The 19801-nt window shown below is 48.3% G+C and overlaps 1 protein-coding gene across 1 annotated transcript in view; it reads right to left on the bottom strand.

Moving 5' to 3' along the window:
• The window catches only part of Ror2 (receptor tyrosine kinase like orphan receptor 2), a 189769-nt gene that overhangs the window by 6384 nt on the left and 163584 nt on the right, over positions 1–19801 (bottom strand). The window contains exons 3-7 of the mRNA XM_052729213.1: positions 16246–16533; positions 15377–15407; positions 7381–7508; positions 2642–2956; positions 859–1104 (exon numbers count right to left, since the gene is read on the bottom strand). Of these exons, the coding sequence (XP_052585173.1) occupies positions 859–1104; positions 2642–2956; positions 7381–7508; positions 15377–15407; positions 16246–16533 (1008 nt within the window). The remainder of the gene's footprint in view (positions 1–858; positions 1105–2641; positions 2957–7380; positions 7509–15376; positions 15408–16245; positions 16534–19801) is intronic.

The following is a 19801-nucleotide window of genomic DNA, read 5'->3' as shown; positions in this document are numbered from 1 at the left end:
CACAAATTTTCATTCTCAAGGTGCATTCCTTCAGTGAACACATGCTTATTAAGAGGTGTAGTTCAGTGACCCCCCTCAGGCTGGTGATGGATAAAGGCTGTGGGTATAGGCTCCTCAGAGGGGTGGGACACGCAGACATAGCTGACAATTGATTTTTTTTAAATTTTTTTTGGATGATTCCTTTTTATTTTTTATGTGCATTGGTGCTTTGCTTACATGCATGTCTGTGTGAGGGTGTCCGACCTCCTGGAACTTGAGTTACAGACAATTGTGAGCTGCCATGTAGGTGCTGGGAACTGAACCAGGGTCCTCTGGAAGAGCGGCCAGTGCTTTTAACCTCTGAGCCATCTCTCCAGCCCCAACTACTGATGTTTTAAACCCAGTAATCATACATCCATCTCTCATTCACGATATAACAGAGACACCATGGGGGATGTTGAGACCTGAAATCTCCTGTCTACTTACTCTACCAGCTCTACAAGGGATAAGGGGAATTACTTCTCCCAAGCTTAGAAAAACCCTGGGCAGTCATGTGGATTTGAGAACCCAGGTGCCAAATTGAATGTCCCAGGACCACACACACGGGGACCTGATGGAAGGAAGGTTCTAGAATGTACTCAGCGGTCACTACTAGATGGTGAGATTGGGGCTGCCCAGCACAGTGTTCAGACTTTTCATATCCTAAAATATCCTTTGATGATCGGGTATTACAATTTCATTTAAAACAAATGGTTGTGATTATGATGGTAAGATGGGACACCAGGGTCCCCACTGTTCCCGGCAATATCCAAAACTCTTTTTCACAAGCAAACTCAACAGTCAACATTTTTTAAAAAAATATAGAGAGAGAATACATACTACACGGGGGTACGTCACACAGTTCCATGCGTACGTTTTTATTCTGCGTAAAGCACCACGGGCCTTCCATCTGGCCCCCAGGGTTCCGGCAGTAGGCGTGGCCACCTCCCAGCTCTGGGAATTCTGTGCTGGACAGGTGATGACTGTGGGGGTGCTGCAGAGCCCAAGGCTGACACTGGTGGCCTGACTTGGTGGTACTGGCCATGCCCCTGTAGTCAGCGCCGGATCCGTTGTAGCACTGGTGGTCTGAGAGAAGCAGAGAGTTAGGGGTCTGAGCACCCAGGGACACTGGCAATCCTGCCTGCAGAGCCCTCCTGCTCTTGGGGTTTCCAGAAAGGAACAGCAAAGCCACCCTGTCTCCTCACAGAAATCCAAAAGACCTAAGGGTTTCACACATGACCCAGAGAAGCTGCACTAGAGGCAGTGAACGATGCCCTAAGCCCGCCAGCGACACGGAAGGTGTCACATACGGGAAGGAAACCTGCTGCGGCTACTCCAGCCCTGAGAACCACCAGGCACCCACACCCAACTGCCCAGTGCAGAATGCCGACGCCAACAGCAGCCTCCTGCTCACTTGTTCTAGAAGCAAAATGGGATAGTATAAACAACTGGAGTAAGTCCCAGGCCTGGTCCTGCACCCTCAGAGGTCTCCTTGGCTGCCCACTGAGAGTCTGGCTCAGCCACACGTGAGAATACACTTCATTCCACCTCCACGGAGGAGCCCAGGATGAGAGACGGTTAAGCTTCACATGCATTTATTGCAAATGCTGTCCTCAGAAATGTCAAACTCCTAACTCAGGCTCCATCCAACTTCCCAAGGTCAGTGACGTTATCATCATCATAGAAACAGAGAATATGTGGGTTTCAGCCTCTTGCTTGGGTCAGAGTGTAAACCGGAAGTCAAGGTGTGGATGTACACCATGCCGGGACAAGGCCCTGACTGCTTGGGTAAGGAGCTGCCTCTTCTCTAACACACCCAGATGAACTAGAGATATTAAACATCCGCGAAGTCTACAGGAAAGAAGCCTCAGACTGGGGTCCCCCCACATGCTTTGGCAGTACCCCGAACTCTTTGATGCTGTAAGGAAATGGCTTCCCTCACTGATATTGTCAAAGCCATGCTAGACCTACGCTGACTGGCCTCCGTCAGGGAGCTGACTAAACCCTCAGAGCACAGGAGTGGGGAAGATGGGGAAATATGGGGCATGCTGTCATGGAGGAGAGATGGGGAGTGTGCCTCTGCCCTATGCAGACTCAAAGAAGGGCCACTCCCAGGTCTCAGGCTCAGAAGAATGGAATAGTCCCCATCTTTGGGGTCAGATGTTCCAAGGACAGGCACCTAGGAAAGCTGGTCAGCCCAGATTCCCTTCTCTAGTGATGCACAGGCTTTCTGAGCTCCTGAAAGTTGTCCAATGCGAGGAATCCTTGGGGTTCAGGAGACTGGGGGCTGCAGGAGCCTAGAGACCATTAAATAAGCTGGGAGGCTGGCTCTGCCACCCGGATGCTCCCAAGATTGCTTGGAATAGAAACCAAGATCACTCACTTTGGAAATATCCCAGGTTCAAGGAGAAGGACCCAGACAAGGAAAGGGTACAGCTGGAGTGAGAGCCTGGGGCAGGTTAACGCCCAATCTCTAGTTCCCAAGCACTAGAGGGCTGTCCTGGGACTGTCTGCCGACTTGGCCCTGCTTAGGAGGGCACAGAGGCCTTAAGAAGCATAGAGGTGTGTGGGTTGTGTTTTGTTTTGTCTTGTACCCTCAGCCCTGAACCCTCAGGACACTCACAGCGACCCAGCCTCTCAGCCGGGATCCCGATGCGCATGCAGTTCGCAGCATCCGGGCTCTCGGGCATGGGCAGGGCTTCGCACTTGGGCAGCTGGAGCCGCATGAGGATGAGCGGGTTGGAGCGGGCAATGGTGTACTCCTGACGGCACAGGTCATTCTCCAGCACCTCGCACTCATCCCGGCACAGCTCCCGCGGCTTGGGCACCCGGGAGCGCGCGTCGCACAGAGGGAAGACAAAGTGGCAGAAGGATGGGATGGCAAACTGCGAACACTGGTCTGACAGGTGTGTGGAGGTGCCAATCATGGTGAAGGCAGCTGCGGAAAAGAGACTCTTGTGAGCGAGCGGTAGCCTGCCTGGAGTCCGCGCAGCCCCGCCCCTGCCCAACATACCCCGCCGTCAACCAGTCTCCTGCCTGGTCTCTGATCCGTCTCACCCCAGACAACAAATCCTCAAGCCCCTACCCTTGGTTCTTGATCCTCTCCACCCTCTCAACTGCACCCCCTATCCAAGATAGCTCCCACCCAGTCCCCTCCTCTAGATTCCCAGACACCTGCTAGACTTCTGCCTGGACTCCAATCATCAAGCTCCAATCCCTTTCTCTGAGCCCCAACCCCTGACCTGGGTGCCCATCTTAAAACACTGTCCCACACCCCCGTTACCCTATTCCAGACACACACCTGACAAACTCAGGCGTGCACCCTGTGCCCGAACAGAATCACCACTCTAAACACCCTCCACCTCTGTGCTTGGCCCAAACCCCAACCGTAGCACCTTCAGCGACCTGCTCGACCACCCTGAACCCCACCCCCAATCTCTCACTCCTAGGGCTATTCCCAAGTCCTGGACACCCTGTCCTTCACCTCATTCCAGCCCTGGAGTCTTACTCCACCTAACACCCAGCTTCAGAATTTATCTCCTGAAGACATAGTATGGGTGTGGGTTCTGCACAGCATGGGTTACACAGCTCCTGGGGTTGGAAGGCTCCAGAACAGCATAGGAAGAGGCAGGGCTCTAAGCGAGGTACACCAGGCTACCCCAAAGGTCCAGGCAGAGAACCCACAGACAGTAAAAGGGACGTGTGCGGAGGGTGGGAAAGTCAGAGGTGGTATTAGGTATCCAGAAAAATGGGGGGACTGAAGCAATCAGGTCCCTCTGCCTACACACCCTGTAGAGAGTGTGTTCCGGGAGGAAACTGAGAGACAGAGGCCCTGGGGTGCTCAGCCCTCTAGTCCACCTTTGTGTGTACTATCAGACATGACCAGCAGGTGGTGCTGCTGTCACTCCTTTATTCCCAGGATACAGGCTCTGACCCCAACTGCAACTGGGGAGTCTTGGTACCAGCCGACTCTCATTTACTGTTTGAAAGTGACAGTTGGTCCCTCAATCCTGTGACAGTCCCTCAATCCTTTGTGGACCTGCTTTATTATCTGTAAGGTGATTAGTTGAGACCACACACAGGAAACAAACTTCACACAGTACCTAAAAGATGGGTGGGATGTGAGTGGCCCCAGGGACTGGGTGGCCTGGGGCTGGGAATCACAGGTTCCACCCTTCTATGGGCGCCAGAAGTCAAGGACAGTGTGTCCAGGAGTTGGTTTAACTGAGGAACAAACTCCCCTGGACAGACTTGGCAATGAAGGGGACTGCTGCCAGAAAAGTTACTCTCACAATGCCCGGCAAGTAAAGGCTAAGGAAGGCAAAGCGGCATTTCCTCCAGGGAGCCAGCTCATGACGTCACAGTTGTATTTGCAGGACTCCGCCTCCAAATGTGTCTTTAAAGGCTGTTTCCTGAAAACCAGCTCTAGGCAGGGAGGGCGCTTCCACAGCCCACCCTCACCTTTGCCCAGTCTGACTGTCACCCACTGGCCGATCTCCACACAGGATGCTGCCATGCTAATGTGGTGTGCTGAGTAGTTTTATGTCAACTTGACACAAGCTAAAGTCATCTGAGTGGAGGGACCCTCAATTAAGAAAATGCTTCTATAAGATCAGGCTGTAGGCAAGCCTGTAGGACATTTTTTTAATTAGTGATCCATGGGGGAGGGCCCAGCTTATTGTGGGCTGTGCTACCCCTAGGCTGGTGGTCCTGGGTTCTATAAGAAAGCAGCCTGAGCAAGTCATGGGAACCAAGCCAGTAAGCAGCACCCTCCAAGGCCTCTGCATCAGCTCCTGCCTCCAGGTTCCTGCCCTGTGGGAGTTCCTGTCCTCACTGCTTTTGATGATGAACAGTGTGATATGGAACTGAGACCCTTTCCTCCACAAGTTGTTTTGGTGTTTCATCACAGCAACAGTAACTGTAACTAAGACATGTGGTCTGCACAGTTGTGTCCTCAGAAGTCAGCCAAGCCAGAGTGATGTCACAGTTCTGTGTTTCAGGCTGGGGGTAGAGCCAGTGTCAGAGAGATTGCCCAGAACAAGTCAGGCCCTTCAGATCATCAGAACAGCAAAAAGATCTGCCTCTCCCCGCAAAAGCCACAAACCTAAAGACTCTTTATTCTATACCATCCTCCTCTGCCATCCAGAAAGGATTAGGGTCCACAGTTCTGCCTAGTCTCAGTCTCTGATCTTCCTGCCTCAGCCTCCCAAGGGCTCAAAGGGCAGGCCTACACCTTCAATGGCTCACTTCAAACCTTTCTTTAGGAACAGCTGTGAAGTCAAGATGCTTGGTTACCCCCCTTCTCTGGGCCTCTCTGATCCTTTCAGCAAAGAGGAAGAAATAACTAAGGTCTCTCTTGTACCTAGGCTCAGTGTTTGCCAATTAGGAGAATGTCAAATTCATCCAGGAGTCAGTCTCTGGGTGGCATTCTGAAGACTTACTCAAGGACAGCTTGTCCCACAGGTCATAACTACAACCTTATCTTAAATGAACTGGAGCTGAGGAGACAAATCCAAGTGTGCAGATTTATAAAGGTGAGTGCTGCTCCCCATAACCTACCAGCTCTATAGAAAAGATCAGGAGAGTTTTTGGTTGGGGGTGCTCCCAGATTTTAAAACATGTGTGTGTGTGCAGTGAGATCTCTGTCGAGGAAACCCAAGACTCAACACAAAATTCACTTGTTTCACATCGGACCTCATACACATGGTCTGAAGGTGATTTCATATCACATTTTCAATAAATTTGTGCATGAAAGAGCTTGGGCATGCTGACCCAGCAGAGCCAGTGTGAAAACAAGCTCTTCTGTGGCCTCAGGTCGGTTCTAGAGCTAATGATTCAGAGCCTGCTGGAGTCTACATTTGCAGATCAGATTGGCTCTGCCTATGTTAAGTCATAGCATGAAGCACATCTGTCCCCAAACCCCAAGGCTTCACTCTTGCTTGAGATGACATTAAAACATGTTTCTGGTAAGAGTACCAACACTGTTCAGAGAGTCTTCTCACCTACGTGGATTGCACAGGTCGGGCAGGCTCTGCTGTGACCATGAACTCAGCCCTCTGTCTGAGGAAGAGCTAAACTCACAAGGGCATGTCAACAATGGTGCATTTCTACCTTACGCGTCATTCCACCCCACACTATTGCCAGCATAGGGCTCGGCCGCCCGTCTCTTGGCGCCAGACCTCATCACTGATTCTAATATAAAACCTGGTCAATAACTTCACAGGAAGCATTCAACTAAAGAGAGGAGCTGGGCACCTGGGCTCCACCCCCATAGCTCTGCCTGTCCTTCAAAGTCTAGAGAGGAAGGCATCCTGGTTGGACTCCCTCAAGAGACCCAAGGTGGGATGTGGAGGCCTCACGGACAGCCAGACAGCAAAGTCCCAAAGAGACTGGGAAGAACAGCTTTGCTTCCTGTCTCACCTACTCCACCAGACAGATCCGGACCCAGGTCTCCGAAAACCCTGGCTTTGTTCTCTGGAAGCTAAGGACCGAGGCCTCAGTCACTGTATCATCTCCTCTTCCCATCACTGTCTTGTTTCCCAAGCAGCTGGTGCCAGACTGTGTACCTGTGGACCAGGCACGGCACATAGATGATGCAAAAGTCCAGGAAATACAGAGCAACACTCAAGCAGATTGAGTGTGACCATGACGTCGGTGCCCCTGACGCCCCCGGCCTGGTCAGGTTGTGCATGTGTGTGTATTTCAAACAATCCGCATTTGTTAACTGTGGTTTACATATGGCCTGTCCCCTAGGCCTCTTGTGCTTGCTTTCCAGTCTGGTGGTACTGAGAGTTAGGGGTAACTTTGGGGACATGGCATAGTAGTTGATTGCTAAGTGGCGTTCCTAGAATAGATTGAAGCAGTTTACATGGGGCACGCTCTGTTCTCACAAGGTTGTTGGGAAAGAACAGGTCTGCCCCGTCACCCCATGGTGCACCCTTCCAGCTTTCTGTCTTGTCAAGTGATCTCTCCTTTTCACATGGGCTCCCACCACTATGGCTCCCACCATGATGTGGTGAAGCCAGGGAGGCCTCAACAGGCTGGTGCTATGTAGCTTGGGATCTCAGTCTCGAAGCTATGAGCCAAAGAATCATTTCTTTATGAAGTGTTTAGCTTTGAGTATCTCATTACTATAAGGGAAAAGAGACTAACATGCTAACTTAAACACACAAGCTGGGGATATTTTAGGTTAGCAAGTACAATCACTTCTAAGAAAGACCTTGTATTTCCTACGGCAAGAGACGTTAGAGGGCCTTGCTGTCTGTGCCACTAACCGACAAAACACCAGCGTGGTGGCCATCTGTGCACACAGGTGCCTGCAGAGGTGTTTGCCGTGTCCTGAGGGAACTGTGTGCTCCCTACCTGTGATTCGGTTTTCAATCTCCCCCTGCATCTGGAGAGAGTCCACATAAATAGTCCGGTTCCCGATGAAGCGGGCACAGGCGATCCCTCGGTAAGGCTGGCAGAAGCCATCTTCCTGATAGTCATCCCTGGAAAGCCAAACAAACCTCTGTAAGTGACAGCAGAGGACAAACAGCCCATGGAGCATTTTTAATCCAGAATTTTATAAGCTGACAATGTTTGCTTTGTTCTGATTTATTTGTCTGTTTATTTCTGTGACAGGGCTTTCTGTTTAGTCCAGGTTAATTCTGCACATACTCTGTGGTTATTTGTCTGTTTATTTCTGTGACAGGGCTTTCTGTTTAGTCCAGGTTAATTCTGCACGCACTCTGTGGGCTCGGTTGGCGGTGAACTCTCAGGGATTGTCCTGCCTCGGTCTCCCAAGTGCTGGAATGACATTGCCACACTTGGCAGGCCAGCAACTTTTTTCTTGGTTCAAAAATTCCATCAGCATGAAAAAGGGCACACAATGGCTTTGTTTGTAATTACTCAACTTTGGAAGCACAGATAAATAGTGTGGCACTTCCACACAACAGAACACAAGCCAGGGAAAGGATGTGGAAACCTGTCAACAGGGTAATGAACCCATTTGAAAAGCTCTGCACTGTGTGAGCTTCCAGCTCTGCAATGTTCTGGAAAAGGCCAAGTCCAGAGCCAGGAATCAGATCCCAGGCTGCTGGGTGCTGTGGGGGAAGAGGATAGATTTGAGTTCCTCAGAAGAGTCTGAGGACTGGAAACGTCTATAAATGATGACATCATTCTGGGTACATCAGCCTAAACCCACAGAAGGGGAAACTCAGAAATGAACCCTAATGCACACGGCCCAGTTCATCTCATGATGGTCTGTCAGTATGGGTTCCATCAGTGGTTATGTAGTAAGAGGAGACCAAGAGGGAACTCCAACTTCTAGCCAGGTTTGCTATAGACCTAACACAGCTGTTTAAAACCTGATCAGTCACTTTTTAGAAACCTGGACTCCTTAAGTAAATGTGAAGCAGGCAAAGACTTATTTATGAGACAGGATCTCACTGTGTAGCTCTGGCTGGCCTGGAATTCGCTATGTACATCAGGCTGGCCCATGGGAAAACTCCTTAAGGATGAGGTGATGTGTACACTAGGTGTTCATCTATAGGTCCCTAGCACGAGGACATTATACACCCAACACATTTCTCACTCTTGAGCTGCATTGGAGACTTGTGGCACTCCCTGCACAGTGCTGTTTGGAAACAAGGATTTTATGAAGGACAATAATGCATGAGGTGTGTTCCTGAACTGAATGCTGGAGATAGACTTTGAGAAGAACAGTGGCAGACCATGTAGGTGCTCTGTGCCTTTTCTATAGCAACAGAGGGCATTTCAAAGGTCTGTCCCTGAAAGACTGGCAAGGTTGTCTGTATACATGACACTCCCAGGTGTGGCCTGGTGCCCACTGTGTGGATAATACGGATGATGCTGAGACACACACATAAGGGGCTGGAAAGGGCTCAGGGTGATAGTCAGTCCTCCCTTCTCCACAGCCTGGCCTTTCTAGAACTCTCGGCTGAGGTAGATCATTGAATCTACTCTGAGAAAAGAGATAAAGAAATAATAGGATAAATGGGTAGATCATTGAATGTACTCTAAAAAGAAAAAGGGGAAGATATAAAAATGACAAAAGGTAGATTATTGAATCTATTATGAAAAGAAAAAAGAGAGAATATAGATATGATAAGATAAAAAGGGAAATTACTGAATCTACTTTTAAAAAGGAACTACTTGTTTTAAATAGGATAAGTAATGAAAATTTTTTTGTCTGAATCTGTCAAATGTTACTGGACTGGACATTGTTATATATTAATGGAGTTTTTTGTCTGAATCTGTCAAATGTTAATGGACTAGACATTGTAAATGTAATTCTTGACTGTATATATTGTATATACTTATTGGACATAGTTTTTCTTGTATCAGTTATAAGCTTTTGAAATTTTAGACAAAAAGGGGAAATGTGGTGATATTGTGTTCCCCAGAATATTGTGCACCCTAATAAACTTATCTGGGGTCAGAGAACAGAACAGCCACTAGATATAGAGGCCAGAAAACAGTGGCACACACGCCTTTAATTCTAGCATTCCAGAGGTAGAGATCCGCCTGGATCACAGTCACACTGGAAACAGCCAGGCGTGGTAACAAGAGCCTTTAATCCCAGGAAGTAATGGCAGAAAGCAGAAAGGTATATAAGGCGTGAAAACCAGGAGCTAGCCTGGTTAAGCTTTTAGGCTTTTGAGCAGCAGTTCAGCTGAGATTCATTCTGGATAAGGACTCAGAAGCTTCCAGTCTGAGGAAACTGGATCAGCTGAGGAATTGGCAAGGTGAGGTGGCTGTGGCTTGTTCTGCTTCTCTGATCTTTCAGTGTTCACCCCAATACCTGTCTCCAGGTTTGTTTTATTAATAAGACCTTTTAAGATTTGTGCAACACTTGGCTGTGATAAAATATCGACAACAGCAACCCGAGTTAGGAAGGGTTTATTCTCGCTCATGGTCTGAGGGACAGTCCATTACACAGTGAGGAAGTGATAGCGGCAGGAATGTGAGACAACTGATCACATTGTGTCTGCAGTCAGGACAATCGATCACATTGTGTCTGCAGTCAGGACAATCGATCACATTGTGTCTGCAGTCAGGACAACTGATCCCATTGTATCTGCAGTCAGGACAACTGGTCACATTGTATCTGCAGTCAGGACAACCGATCACATTGTCGATCACATTGTATCTACAGTCAGGACAACCGATCACATTGTGTCTGCAGTCAGGGCAACCGATCACATTGTGTCTGCAGTCAGGACAACTGATCACACAAGGTATGTTTCCATGGTGATTCTAAATCCCTTCAATGTGCCATCCCATGACAATGAAAACTAGGCAACTCTAGTGGGTGGCAGCAGAGCTGTCAGGGCTGCTGCACCAGGGGGCACAGCAGAGAAGCAGGGGCTTCTTGAACAAGCCTCTGACGTGATCCTAGGCCTGTAAGTCGGGAGCGTGAATGAAAACATGTTCCCACCCCACAGAAGATCCTCAGAGGTGTGCAAAGGCCATCAGAGCCCCCTGCTCTACCTGACGCTGCCAGGCTCAGACCAGAGCCTAGCCACACTGGAAGCCTGAAAAGAAACAGCTACTGAGGGAAGCTACAGCCAGGGAGGAAGACAGACAGACAGCCTAGAACTACAGAGTAAAGAGATGTAACCAGTAGGAATCAGAGGCCCAGGAGAAACTGAAGCAGGGCCGTGCAATCAGGAAGCAAGCCCCACAGCCTCCCTGTCAAGACAGGCTTCCAGGGGGGGGACATCCTAAGAAGCAGAAAGTCACAGAAGGGTCAAGGAACTATCTAGATTAGAGACTGCATCAGCATGGTGAGTGTCTGTGGAGGGGGAGCTGACCCACCGTTAAAGGGATTGGAATATGTAATACCCAGACAATAGCTTATAGCTATTGTCATATAAAACCTTCATTTGGGGCAGCACAAACTTAAGTATTAAGACACAATTCTTACTCACTACAGGATTTAAGGATTTTATTCACTACAGATAATTACCTTTCTTTCTGTGTGTGCATGTACTCCTGTGTGTGAATGTGGGCGTATCTTCGTCCTCCGCCTTGTTTGGGACTGCCCTCCCTACCGTAATACTCCAAGCTAGCTGACCCAGGAGCTTCAGAGATTCTCCTATCCCCTCCTTCCGTCCCATAAGAGCAATGGAGCACAGATGCACACACCATATGTCTGATTTTTACATAGGTTCTGGGGATTTGAATTCAGGATCTCACACTTGCATAGCAAGCATTTTTATTCATAGACACATCTCCCCCAGCCCCCCAAGTTACATTTCATATTATAACAAGGTGACTTTGAGTTAAAAATTAAGTCCAGGTTCCCTCCTTCAAGCTCTACTTGAGGTTGAGTTGAACTTCTGAGGACTGCTGCTCTAGGCTTTAGTGTCAAATGCTAAATTGGTCTTTTGCTGAGAATGTTCCTTATAATAAATCAGTCTAACTTCTCCTGAAGTCATCTCTAGTCACTGGCTTGTCAGTGGCAATTTAAATTGTTTTTATCCTGTTATTTTCCTGTAATTCGGATACAGTTGGAATTAGACTTAAGAATGCTCTCCTGAAATAGCAGCAGGAGAACTGGGGAAGAGGCTGGGGGCTCTGCTTAGAAACACTGATGCACGCCTGTGAGCCAGGCACAGGGAGAGGGACACTCATTATTCAACTGAGGTCCCAGGTCTGCAGAGCACCAAGTCAGTTGGACTTGGTAATGGAGATTCTGGGGCCACAATCATGCAGCTGGAGAACAGCGTGGCAGTCTTGGACATGCTTGGTGTCCAAGTAAGTCAGAAAATAGGAGGGCTTAGGACATGGCTCCAAGGAAGGTACTTCCAAAGTACCAAGAACTAGCTCACTTTTTACCGCTCAAAGGCACAAGGCGCTTTCTTGAAACAGTGTGACACAGACACCCGTGCACCCCGAGGTTGGCTGAAGCAGTACGACACACATGCCCATGCACCCCAAGGTTGATGGAGGACAACAGAACGAGGGTGGGACTCTGGTGCTGAGGCTCCAGGGAGCACTGCACCTGGCCGTGCCGCCCACTCCTAACTGTTTGTTGTAGGGGGTGTATGAGCTGATTATAGTCAACACGAACCACTGCTAAGTTAAAACAGCAGAAACGAAGCCAAGCCCACGGATGAAATGTCAGGCATGCATGATCCCCTGGGCGTCATCTCAACGGCTACCTGAGCGAGCCTAGCAGAAAGGGAGGCGCCACCCTTTCTTAAGCTTTTGTTCTCTACCCACACCCTCCTTACCACCAACTGCAGGCAGAGAGAAGGATGACAGTAAATCCCTTAACCACCCAGGACAGCCACCTGCCTCACACTGCACAGCAGCAGAAGGCGCAGGCTGCCGGCACCAACATGCGCTCTGAGGGCAGAAGGAAGGAGGGAGCTTGGGACAGCCAGTCACATTGCTGTGTAAGGACCAACAGCAGCTCCCCTGATGTCACATTACATGAGGATGCACTCAGCCTCCTCTGCCAGTCACTGTCTCAGCTTGCCATCCACACCTACAGGACAGACCAACTGACCAAGGGCAGCCAGGAAGGCTATGTCTGCCAAGGACACAGACCCACAAAGGAGCCACTTAGCAGGAAAGACTGGCCACTCCTGGAGCATGCAGAGAACCAAGGGGTTATTTAGTGTATTAAGTTCACCATCTTGCTTTTGAGTCTTCATTTTGCTGAACTTCCAGAGAATTTCAAAATCAATAGGAAAAACAAAGTCATGGCCACAGAAAGGCCTGTCACCTCAGTCTACAGGGATGTCATCAAAGACAGTTCTCTGTCCCCTTATGGCACCCACCAGAGACTGGAGTTGAACAGCTTGAGGGAATGATGATCATAGTATGACAGATTTCAACTGGGCATGACAATAAACCTAGCCCAAGCAACCTATTTAAAATATGGTGAGTATAGTTGAGAACAATGTATAATTAAGAATTGCTAACAGACAGATTTTACCTGTTCTCAGCACAAAAAATAAAGATAATTATATGAGATAATGCATATGCTCACTGGCCCGATTGGGTCGTTCTACACGTAAATATATCAAGACGTCATGCTGTATTCTGTAAACATATGTAAGCTTTGGTGCAGGGGCCTGACCCCAGGGTGTTCTGCATGCTGGCACTTCTACTGTCAAGCTGCACTCTAAGACAATACACACAAATTTCAGTGCTTATTCTATTTATTCATTATTTTGTGTGTTGTATCTGGACTTGAACCTAAGGCCTGGGAAAGCTAGGCAAGGGCTCTGGTTGTTTCTTGTTGTTGTTGATTTTGTTTTTTAAGTACAGAGTTCATGAAGTTGCCTAGGCTAGCCCTAACTCTCCTCCTGCCTCAGCTTTCCACATGACAGGGTTTACAAACCTGCACTAAGAGGCCTGGCTATACAAGTTTTCATTTGGCGATTTAGAAATGAATTAATTACACTCAAAGCCAGCAGGGTCAGGTTAATCCAGCACCAAGTTAAAAGACTATCCCACCCTAATATTCTAAATCTGTGACATCTTCCCACAACAGGAAATCTGCTCTGCTTCAGAATGTTAACATGTGACAGCTACAGTCACATTTGTATCTGAAACTATGACTATAAGGGCATAGGTCTCTGTTACTGGTTGTAAACACTATGCACTCTGAACACTGTTGGTGTCCACACTGAAGTATTTCGGGATAGGTGTGAAGCTGTCTGCAACACTCAGTGAAATAAGTAAGAAATCAGATGGCTGGATGGGTGGATGGGTGGATGGATGGATGGATGGATGGATGGATGGATGGATGGATGGATGGATAGATGGGTGGGTGGGTGGGTGGGTGGATGGATGGATGGATGGATGGATGGATGGATGGATGGATGGATGGGTGGGTAGGTGAATGGATGGGTGGGTGGGTGGATGGATGGGTGGGTGGGTGGATGGGTAGGTGGATGGATGGGTGGGTGGGTGGGTGGGTGGATGGATGGATGGATGGATAGATGGGTGGATGGATGGATGGATGGATGGATGGATGGATGGATGGATGGGTGGGTGGGTGGGTGGGTAAATGGATGGATGGATGGATGGATGGATGGATGGGTGGATGGATGGTGGTAGGAAGACACAATGAAACCAGCGGAGTGAATTGTAAGTGCTTAGTTGCGGCTGGTAGTGCCTGGATGCTCACTCTAAAATTCCTCCCAACATTTCATGTTTGAAATATTTCATAATAAAACATCAGGAGGGGATACTTTAGAACACGACAGAAGTGGTTCTGGGAGGAAAATTCACTCCTCACCAACTAACCTGGGAATTCATTATTAGTGCAATCTAAACAGTATCAGAGCAGCTCGAGGAAACTGGGACCTTCTGTAAAAAGACACAAAAAGCCCAGGGATTCTTCAGAAAAAGGGAAATTTTTGTTTCCACCTAGAGGTTGGCTAAATGGCTCAGTGAGTACAGGCACTTGCCTCCAAGCCTGACAACTGAGTTCTCGTATCTAGAACCCACATGATGGAAGAGAACTCACTCCTCCAAGCCTGACAACTGAGTTCTCGTATCTAGAACCCACATGATGGAAGAGAACTCACTCCTCCAAGTTGTCCTGTGACCTCAACACGTTCATCATCCTATGAGTCCCAAGGCCATGTGGAAATGGGAACCAGTGAACAAGTTCTGCTCTTGTTCAGAAATCTGAAAGGGTCTTGTCAGAAAGGACGATTCCCACTCACACACATAGACAATGGAAGGAATAACTCTCCAGGCAGAGAAAAACCTAGAGAGCACAGTGCAGAGGCATCCCTCAGCGGCTGGGCTGTGAAGGAATGGTGTTTCACTGGAAACGAAAGGCCCAAATCCAAGGCCACAATCCATCCAGAGCTCCCTAAGGACCCATGAGCCTCAGGCTCCTCCTTAGGGGGGATTTGAGAACTGCTGCAGAGGATGCCCTGGGGCTCAGTGCACACATCTATAAACTGCAGGTGCCAGGGATGCAGGGATGCAGTCCAGGGACACAGTTCAGTGGCTGAGCCTGTGGAAGACCCTGGGTTCAATCTTTAACACCAGAAAAAAAAATATGAACTGCAGATTGGTGGTGCTGGATTGCAAAATGAGAATGACTTCCATGTCCACAAATTCCCCCGTGAGAATCTGGCAGGCAGGCTTAGGTATCCCATTTCTTTGCCCTGTGCAATTATGGTAGCTGAAAGCAATTAACATCTGTTTTTATGATACTGTAAGTTTCCCAACTCCAATTAAATGCCTGTTCATCTGAGTTCTGAGTCAGCTTTCAGTAAACTCAGTAGTATAGACACGGCATTTAGGGTTCAAAACCTGCATTCTCATAAGAGAAACACTCAGGATGGCAGTCAAGTGACTGGAGACAGATACTTACTGAAAGTTGTGGTTTGGGCTGTGTGTTGGACCTAAAAGGTGGAACAAAAAGACAAGTTATTAATATGGCCAGTGATAAACATGGGCAGTCCAGCCGCTTCTCTGTGGCCAGCTGTCCTCAGGCTCTGACTCTCCTCCCACTCATGAGGACATGCCCGTGACATCAGACACTCCAGAAAGAGAACTTCCTGTATAGAAGCATGGGTGGGCAGTTTTCCTGTCCCTGCTCGCTCCTCATCTAAACTTTATTCATGAAATCTGTTCTACTCATTAGAGCTGCCTCTAACGCGAGCCCAGATGACAGGCCCAAGGCGTGCATTGCCGAGGACCTTCCCTTACTGGGTCAGAGCGGGATAATTTACTTCTGGCATTTAATCCTATTGTCCCATGCGACACAAGCAGAGACTCAGCACTGCACCCTGTTCCTGCCCAGTGGGGCCAGCTCTGCCCATGAAGGATGGGTGCACACTTGGGATAGAACCACAGAAAGAGAGCAGCAAGTGAGCCCTGGCCTGTGTGGTGGAGCCACAGACGGGTCCTAGGCTCTGGCTCCTGTTGTCTATGGCATGACCACCATCATCCTGCGACCTGGCCTCCAGCAGTGTGGCATTACCACACTCATCCCTGCTCGCCTTGTATGTCTGGGATGCCTGTCTGTGGCCCAGGTCTACAGACTGCTCCATATGCGACTACTTTCCTTTATTAGCTGTAAACAGGCTAAGGAGCTCTTGTGCTCTGTGGGAGAGGCCCTGGGGTGTTTTTCTGGATTTTAGCTGGCCTATGCATGCTCAGCTACAATACCAAACACGTCCCCTGCTCTGCACTGTGAACGCTGTGTGCTAGCATCATACCTCTGCTGTCCCCACTCACCGAGACGCACATACAGAACTCCGGTTGCAGTGATGGTCTTCAGCCCGTTGGTAGCCACACACTGGTAGTAGCCTGTGTCTGTTGTGTCCAGGTCTTGGATCCGCAGCCGAGAGCCGTATTCTGTCTTCCGGATGATGACTCTCCGCGGCTCTTGCACAACCGGGGCATCATTTTTCAGCCACCGAACATTGGGGGGTGGGTTCCCTGCCACCTTGCAATGCAGGATTGCTGTCTGGCCCTGTACAATGGTGATGTTGTTGACGGGCTCCAGAAAATTCAGAAAGTAACCTGCAGGGGATGGGGTGACAGGGCAAACACGGTAAGGTCAGGAGGAGGGCCTGGGCTCCTGCACACTCACCGTGAGGGAAGGTGTCCCTTTCCATTTGCATACAGCACATCCTAGAACACTGCTGGGAACACTGAGTCCGTGAATTCGAGTCATGGCGTCTGGAGACGCATGGTCTGGTTTGAGAGTCACTGGTCACACTTTGCCAGCCTACCAGTGCAGGGCAGTCTTAGACATGGTTTGGGCTTCTGAGTTTTGCTTGAGGCTATTTTTCTGACAAGTCTCACTCTATAGCTCGAGCTGGCCTGGAACTCATTATGTAGCTCAAGCTGACCTCTCACTCACAGCAATCCTCCTGCCTCAGCCTCCCAGATGCTGGCTAGAATGCAAGTTTGAGTCACCATGCATGGCAGGTGGTTCTGTTTTAGAAGACCTGATTGAATACATATGGCTGAGCCAGTCATGTTCAAGTCCTGGCCACAGCCCTGGGACTTATGCCTGGACAAAGCCTCTCCGATACACACCTTTGCTCTGGAAGGCACACTGCAGCCCTTCTATACTGTCTGAGGCCTGATGGTTTTTCTATTATTATTATTATTTTATTTTGAGACAGGGTCTCACATAGCCCAGGTGGGGCTTGAACCTTCTGTCTCAAACTCCAGAGCAGTGGGATTATAGCCGCAGGCTGTCACGCCTGGCTGGGGACCCTTTTAAGCATGAAAATCACTAACAAAACCCACAACACCAACTAGGCCCACAATGTGGCTCTTCAGAAGGTGTTCACTGGCTGCCTTCCATCTGTAAAAGGAGCTCTATCATGTCCCTCTGCCTCCAAACTGCTCATTGTTACATCATAGCACACATGTTAAGTCATGATTAGTCATGCACATGTTGACATCCAGAGTGACAGTTGCTACTTCGGGGACATTTTCTCTTAGATTAATTCTGAGTCACCTTATTCAGTTCCTTGGAAATACCAGGGCTCTTATGGAGCAGGCCTGCAGTGTGGGTATGTGTCAGGGCTGAGTTCTGGATGGCACTGAAGCGGTACAGTCCAGATTCCACTTGAGACCTCATCTGCTCAGAAGAGAGTTATAATTTTCTTCACATAGATCTTCCTGTTTTACTTTTCAGGTAGATCACCAGCCACTCTGTAATTTTCCTTAGTGATGCACATCATTTTATTCCTATTGTGTTTTGGCCACATGGTTAAAGGTTTGTATGGAAACTTCACGACAGCAATCTTCTGTGAAATGCCCTCATTTCTTAGAATCATCTTAACAAACGTCTAAAACATCATGGCATGAAACAACAGAAGCCTGTTACTGCCCACAAAGGGGGGGAGACAAAAACCAGGGTGTTGGCGGGGCTGATCCTGTCCTGATCCTGTCCTGATCCTGTCCTGAGGGTCTGAGTGTGAACCTGGTGGTCTTTGCTCCTCACCAGGGACCACCCTTACTCACTCCTTGGCTCCAGGCTCCTTCCCTAATTTGTCTGCACACTCCTACTCTGGACTCTGGTCCTTCTGTCTCCCTTTTGTGAGGGCTTCTGGGTTTCCCTGGGGCCACCTGTAAATCTAGGGTGATGTTCCCATGTACAGTCCTTAATCACACCTACAAAGGCATTGTGCTGTGCAAGGAGATACAGTCACAGGATACAGAAAGCAGGGCACAGTGAACTCTGAGGGTGTCATTACTGTCCACTGAATTCACTTTTCTCTCGGGACTTTAGTGTGCTGGCCTATCGGTCACAATAGCTCTGAGTTGTTGTCTTGAATGTTTACCCAGCCACCAGCTTCACTAGCCAGCCGCACAGCCTTTTGTTGTGAATTTCCACCTCTCTCCTGCCTTTTGACACTTGCTCTGTCCGTAAATTCAGGTAGATTAAAAGCCAATAAAAGCTGAAATACTGCAGCACACAGAAATCAAGGCTAGACATATCTCCACAAACAACGTAAAAAATTGATGGCTACCTTTCGCCATACTTGCCCTAGAACATTTAAGATGTCTGGGATACAATGGAAAGGCCCTCCCTGGTCCCTTATTTCTCCCTCCAGGGAGTGACTATCCATCATTCCAGTGTGCATTATTTTAGAGTTTCAGGAACTTCCTCTTGACAGGCCACCTTCTCTAGTTGCCTGCTCTCACTCAAACTGGTTTATGTCGGTACCGTTCTTTAATTACTGTGTAATAGTCCACTATATAAACAAATTACAGCTTTGTTACTCATTTCCCAGTGGAGGGGCAGTGAGCTATTTCCACATTTGGGCTTTGAAGGATTTACTGACCATCTGTGTGCACATCTGGTCCTGCATGCATTCAAATGTACCTCAAAAGTACCTGCTGGATGTGGAGGTACAATCCTGGGAGCTTTCGCTTGTCCCAGTCTCTGCAGATGGGTACCCTATGAACATCCCAGGTAAGGTACCCCCATCATGACTTCGACAACACTTGGTCTTAGGGGACTTTGAAGTGTTTGTCATTCTGCTGCATGTGACAAAGTGTCACACTACTGTGTGCAGCTAGTGTTTTTAGAAGTCACTGTAAGCACCGATCTTCCAGAATGTTTCTTGGACACTGGGTGTCTCTGGGGGAATGATCTGTTCATCTTTCTTATGTTCTTTTTTTCCTAACTTCTACAGTTCATTCCTTCCCTATTAGCAACTGAGGTGTAAAACATGAAATCTCCCTTCAAGCTCTTTACCCACACAATAAATCACCTTAATCTTCCTATAGTTGGTCAGACCCAAGTGGCTTGTAACTCACTTTAAGATTCTTTTACCTATGAGTTATTAAAGGCGTGCTTTTTTTACATTTGTTAATTTATTTGAGTGTATGTGTACATGTGCACACACACCACCACATGCATGTGGACATCAGAATAAAATGGAGTCAATTCTTTCCTCTTCCAGTTCCAGGGACCAAATTAATGACTTTTGGCTTGGCCATCTTACCAGCCCTAAGGTTTTGCAGGGGTTTTGTTTGTTTGTTTGTTTGTTTGTTTGTTTGTTTTTAAGAAAAACAAGTTTTAGGGACCAGTAAGATGGCTCAGGGGATAAAGGTGCTACCCACCAATCCTGATGACCTGAGTTTAATGCCAAGAATACACACACACACACACACACACACACACACACACACACACACACACACCAAACAATAAGTAAATAAATAAATAAATAAGTCAGAAAATAAGTAAGTAAATAAATAATAAATGAATTTAATTTATGAAATTTTAAAAACAAGCTGGTGAATGGATCCAAGCACTGGC

This window comes from Peromyscus californicus, unplaced genomic scaffold (genome assembly GCF_007827085.1).
Source record: "Peromyscus californicus insignis strain IS unplaced genomic scaffold, ASM782708v3 Scaffold_8__1_contigs__length_139910024, whole genome shotgun sequence".
NCBI classification, from domain to species: domain Eukaryota; kingdom Metazoa; phylum Chordata; class Mammalia; order Rodentia; family Cricetidae; genus Peromyscus; species Peromyscus californicus.
Note: the sequence above shows the minus strand (reverse complement) of the source record. Positions and strands in the feature narration are given on the sequence as shown.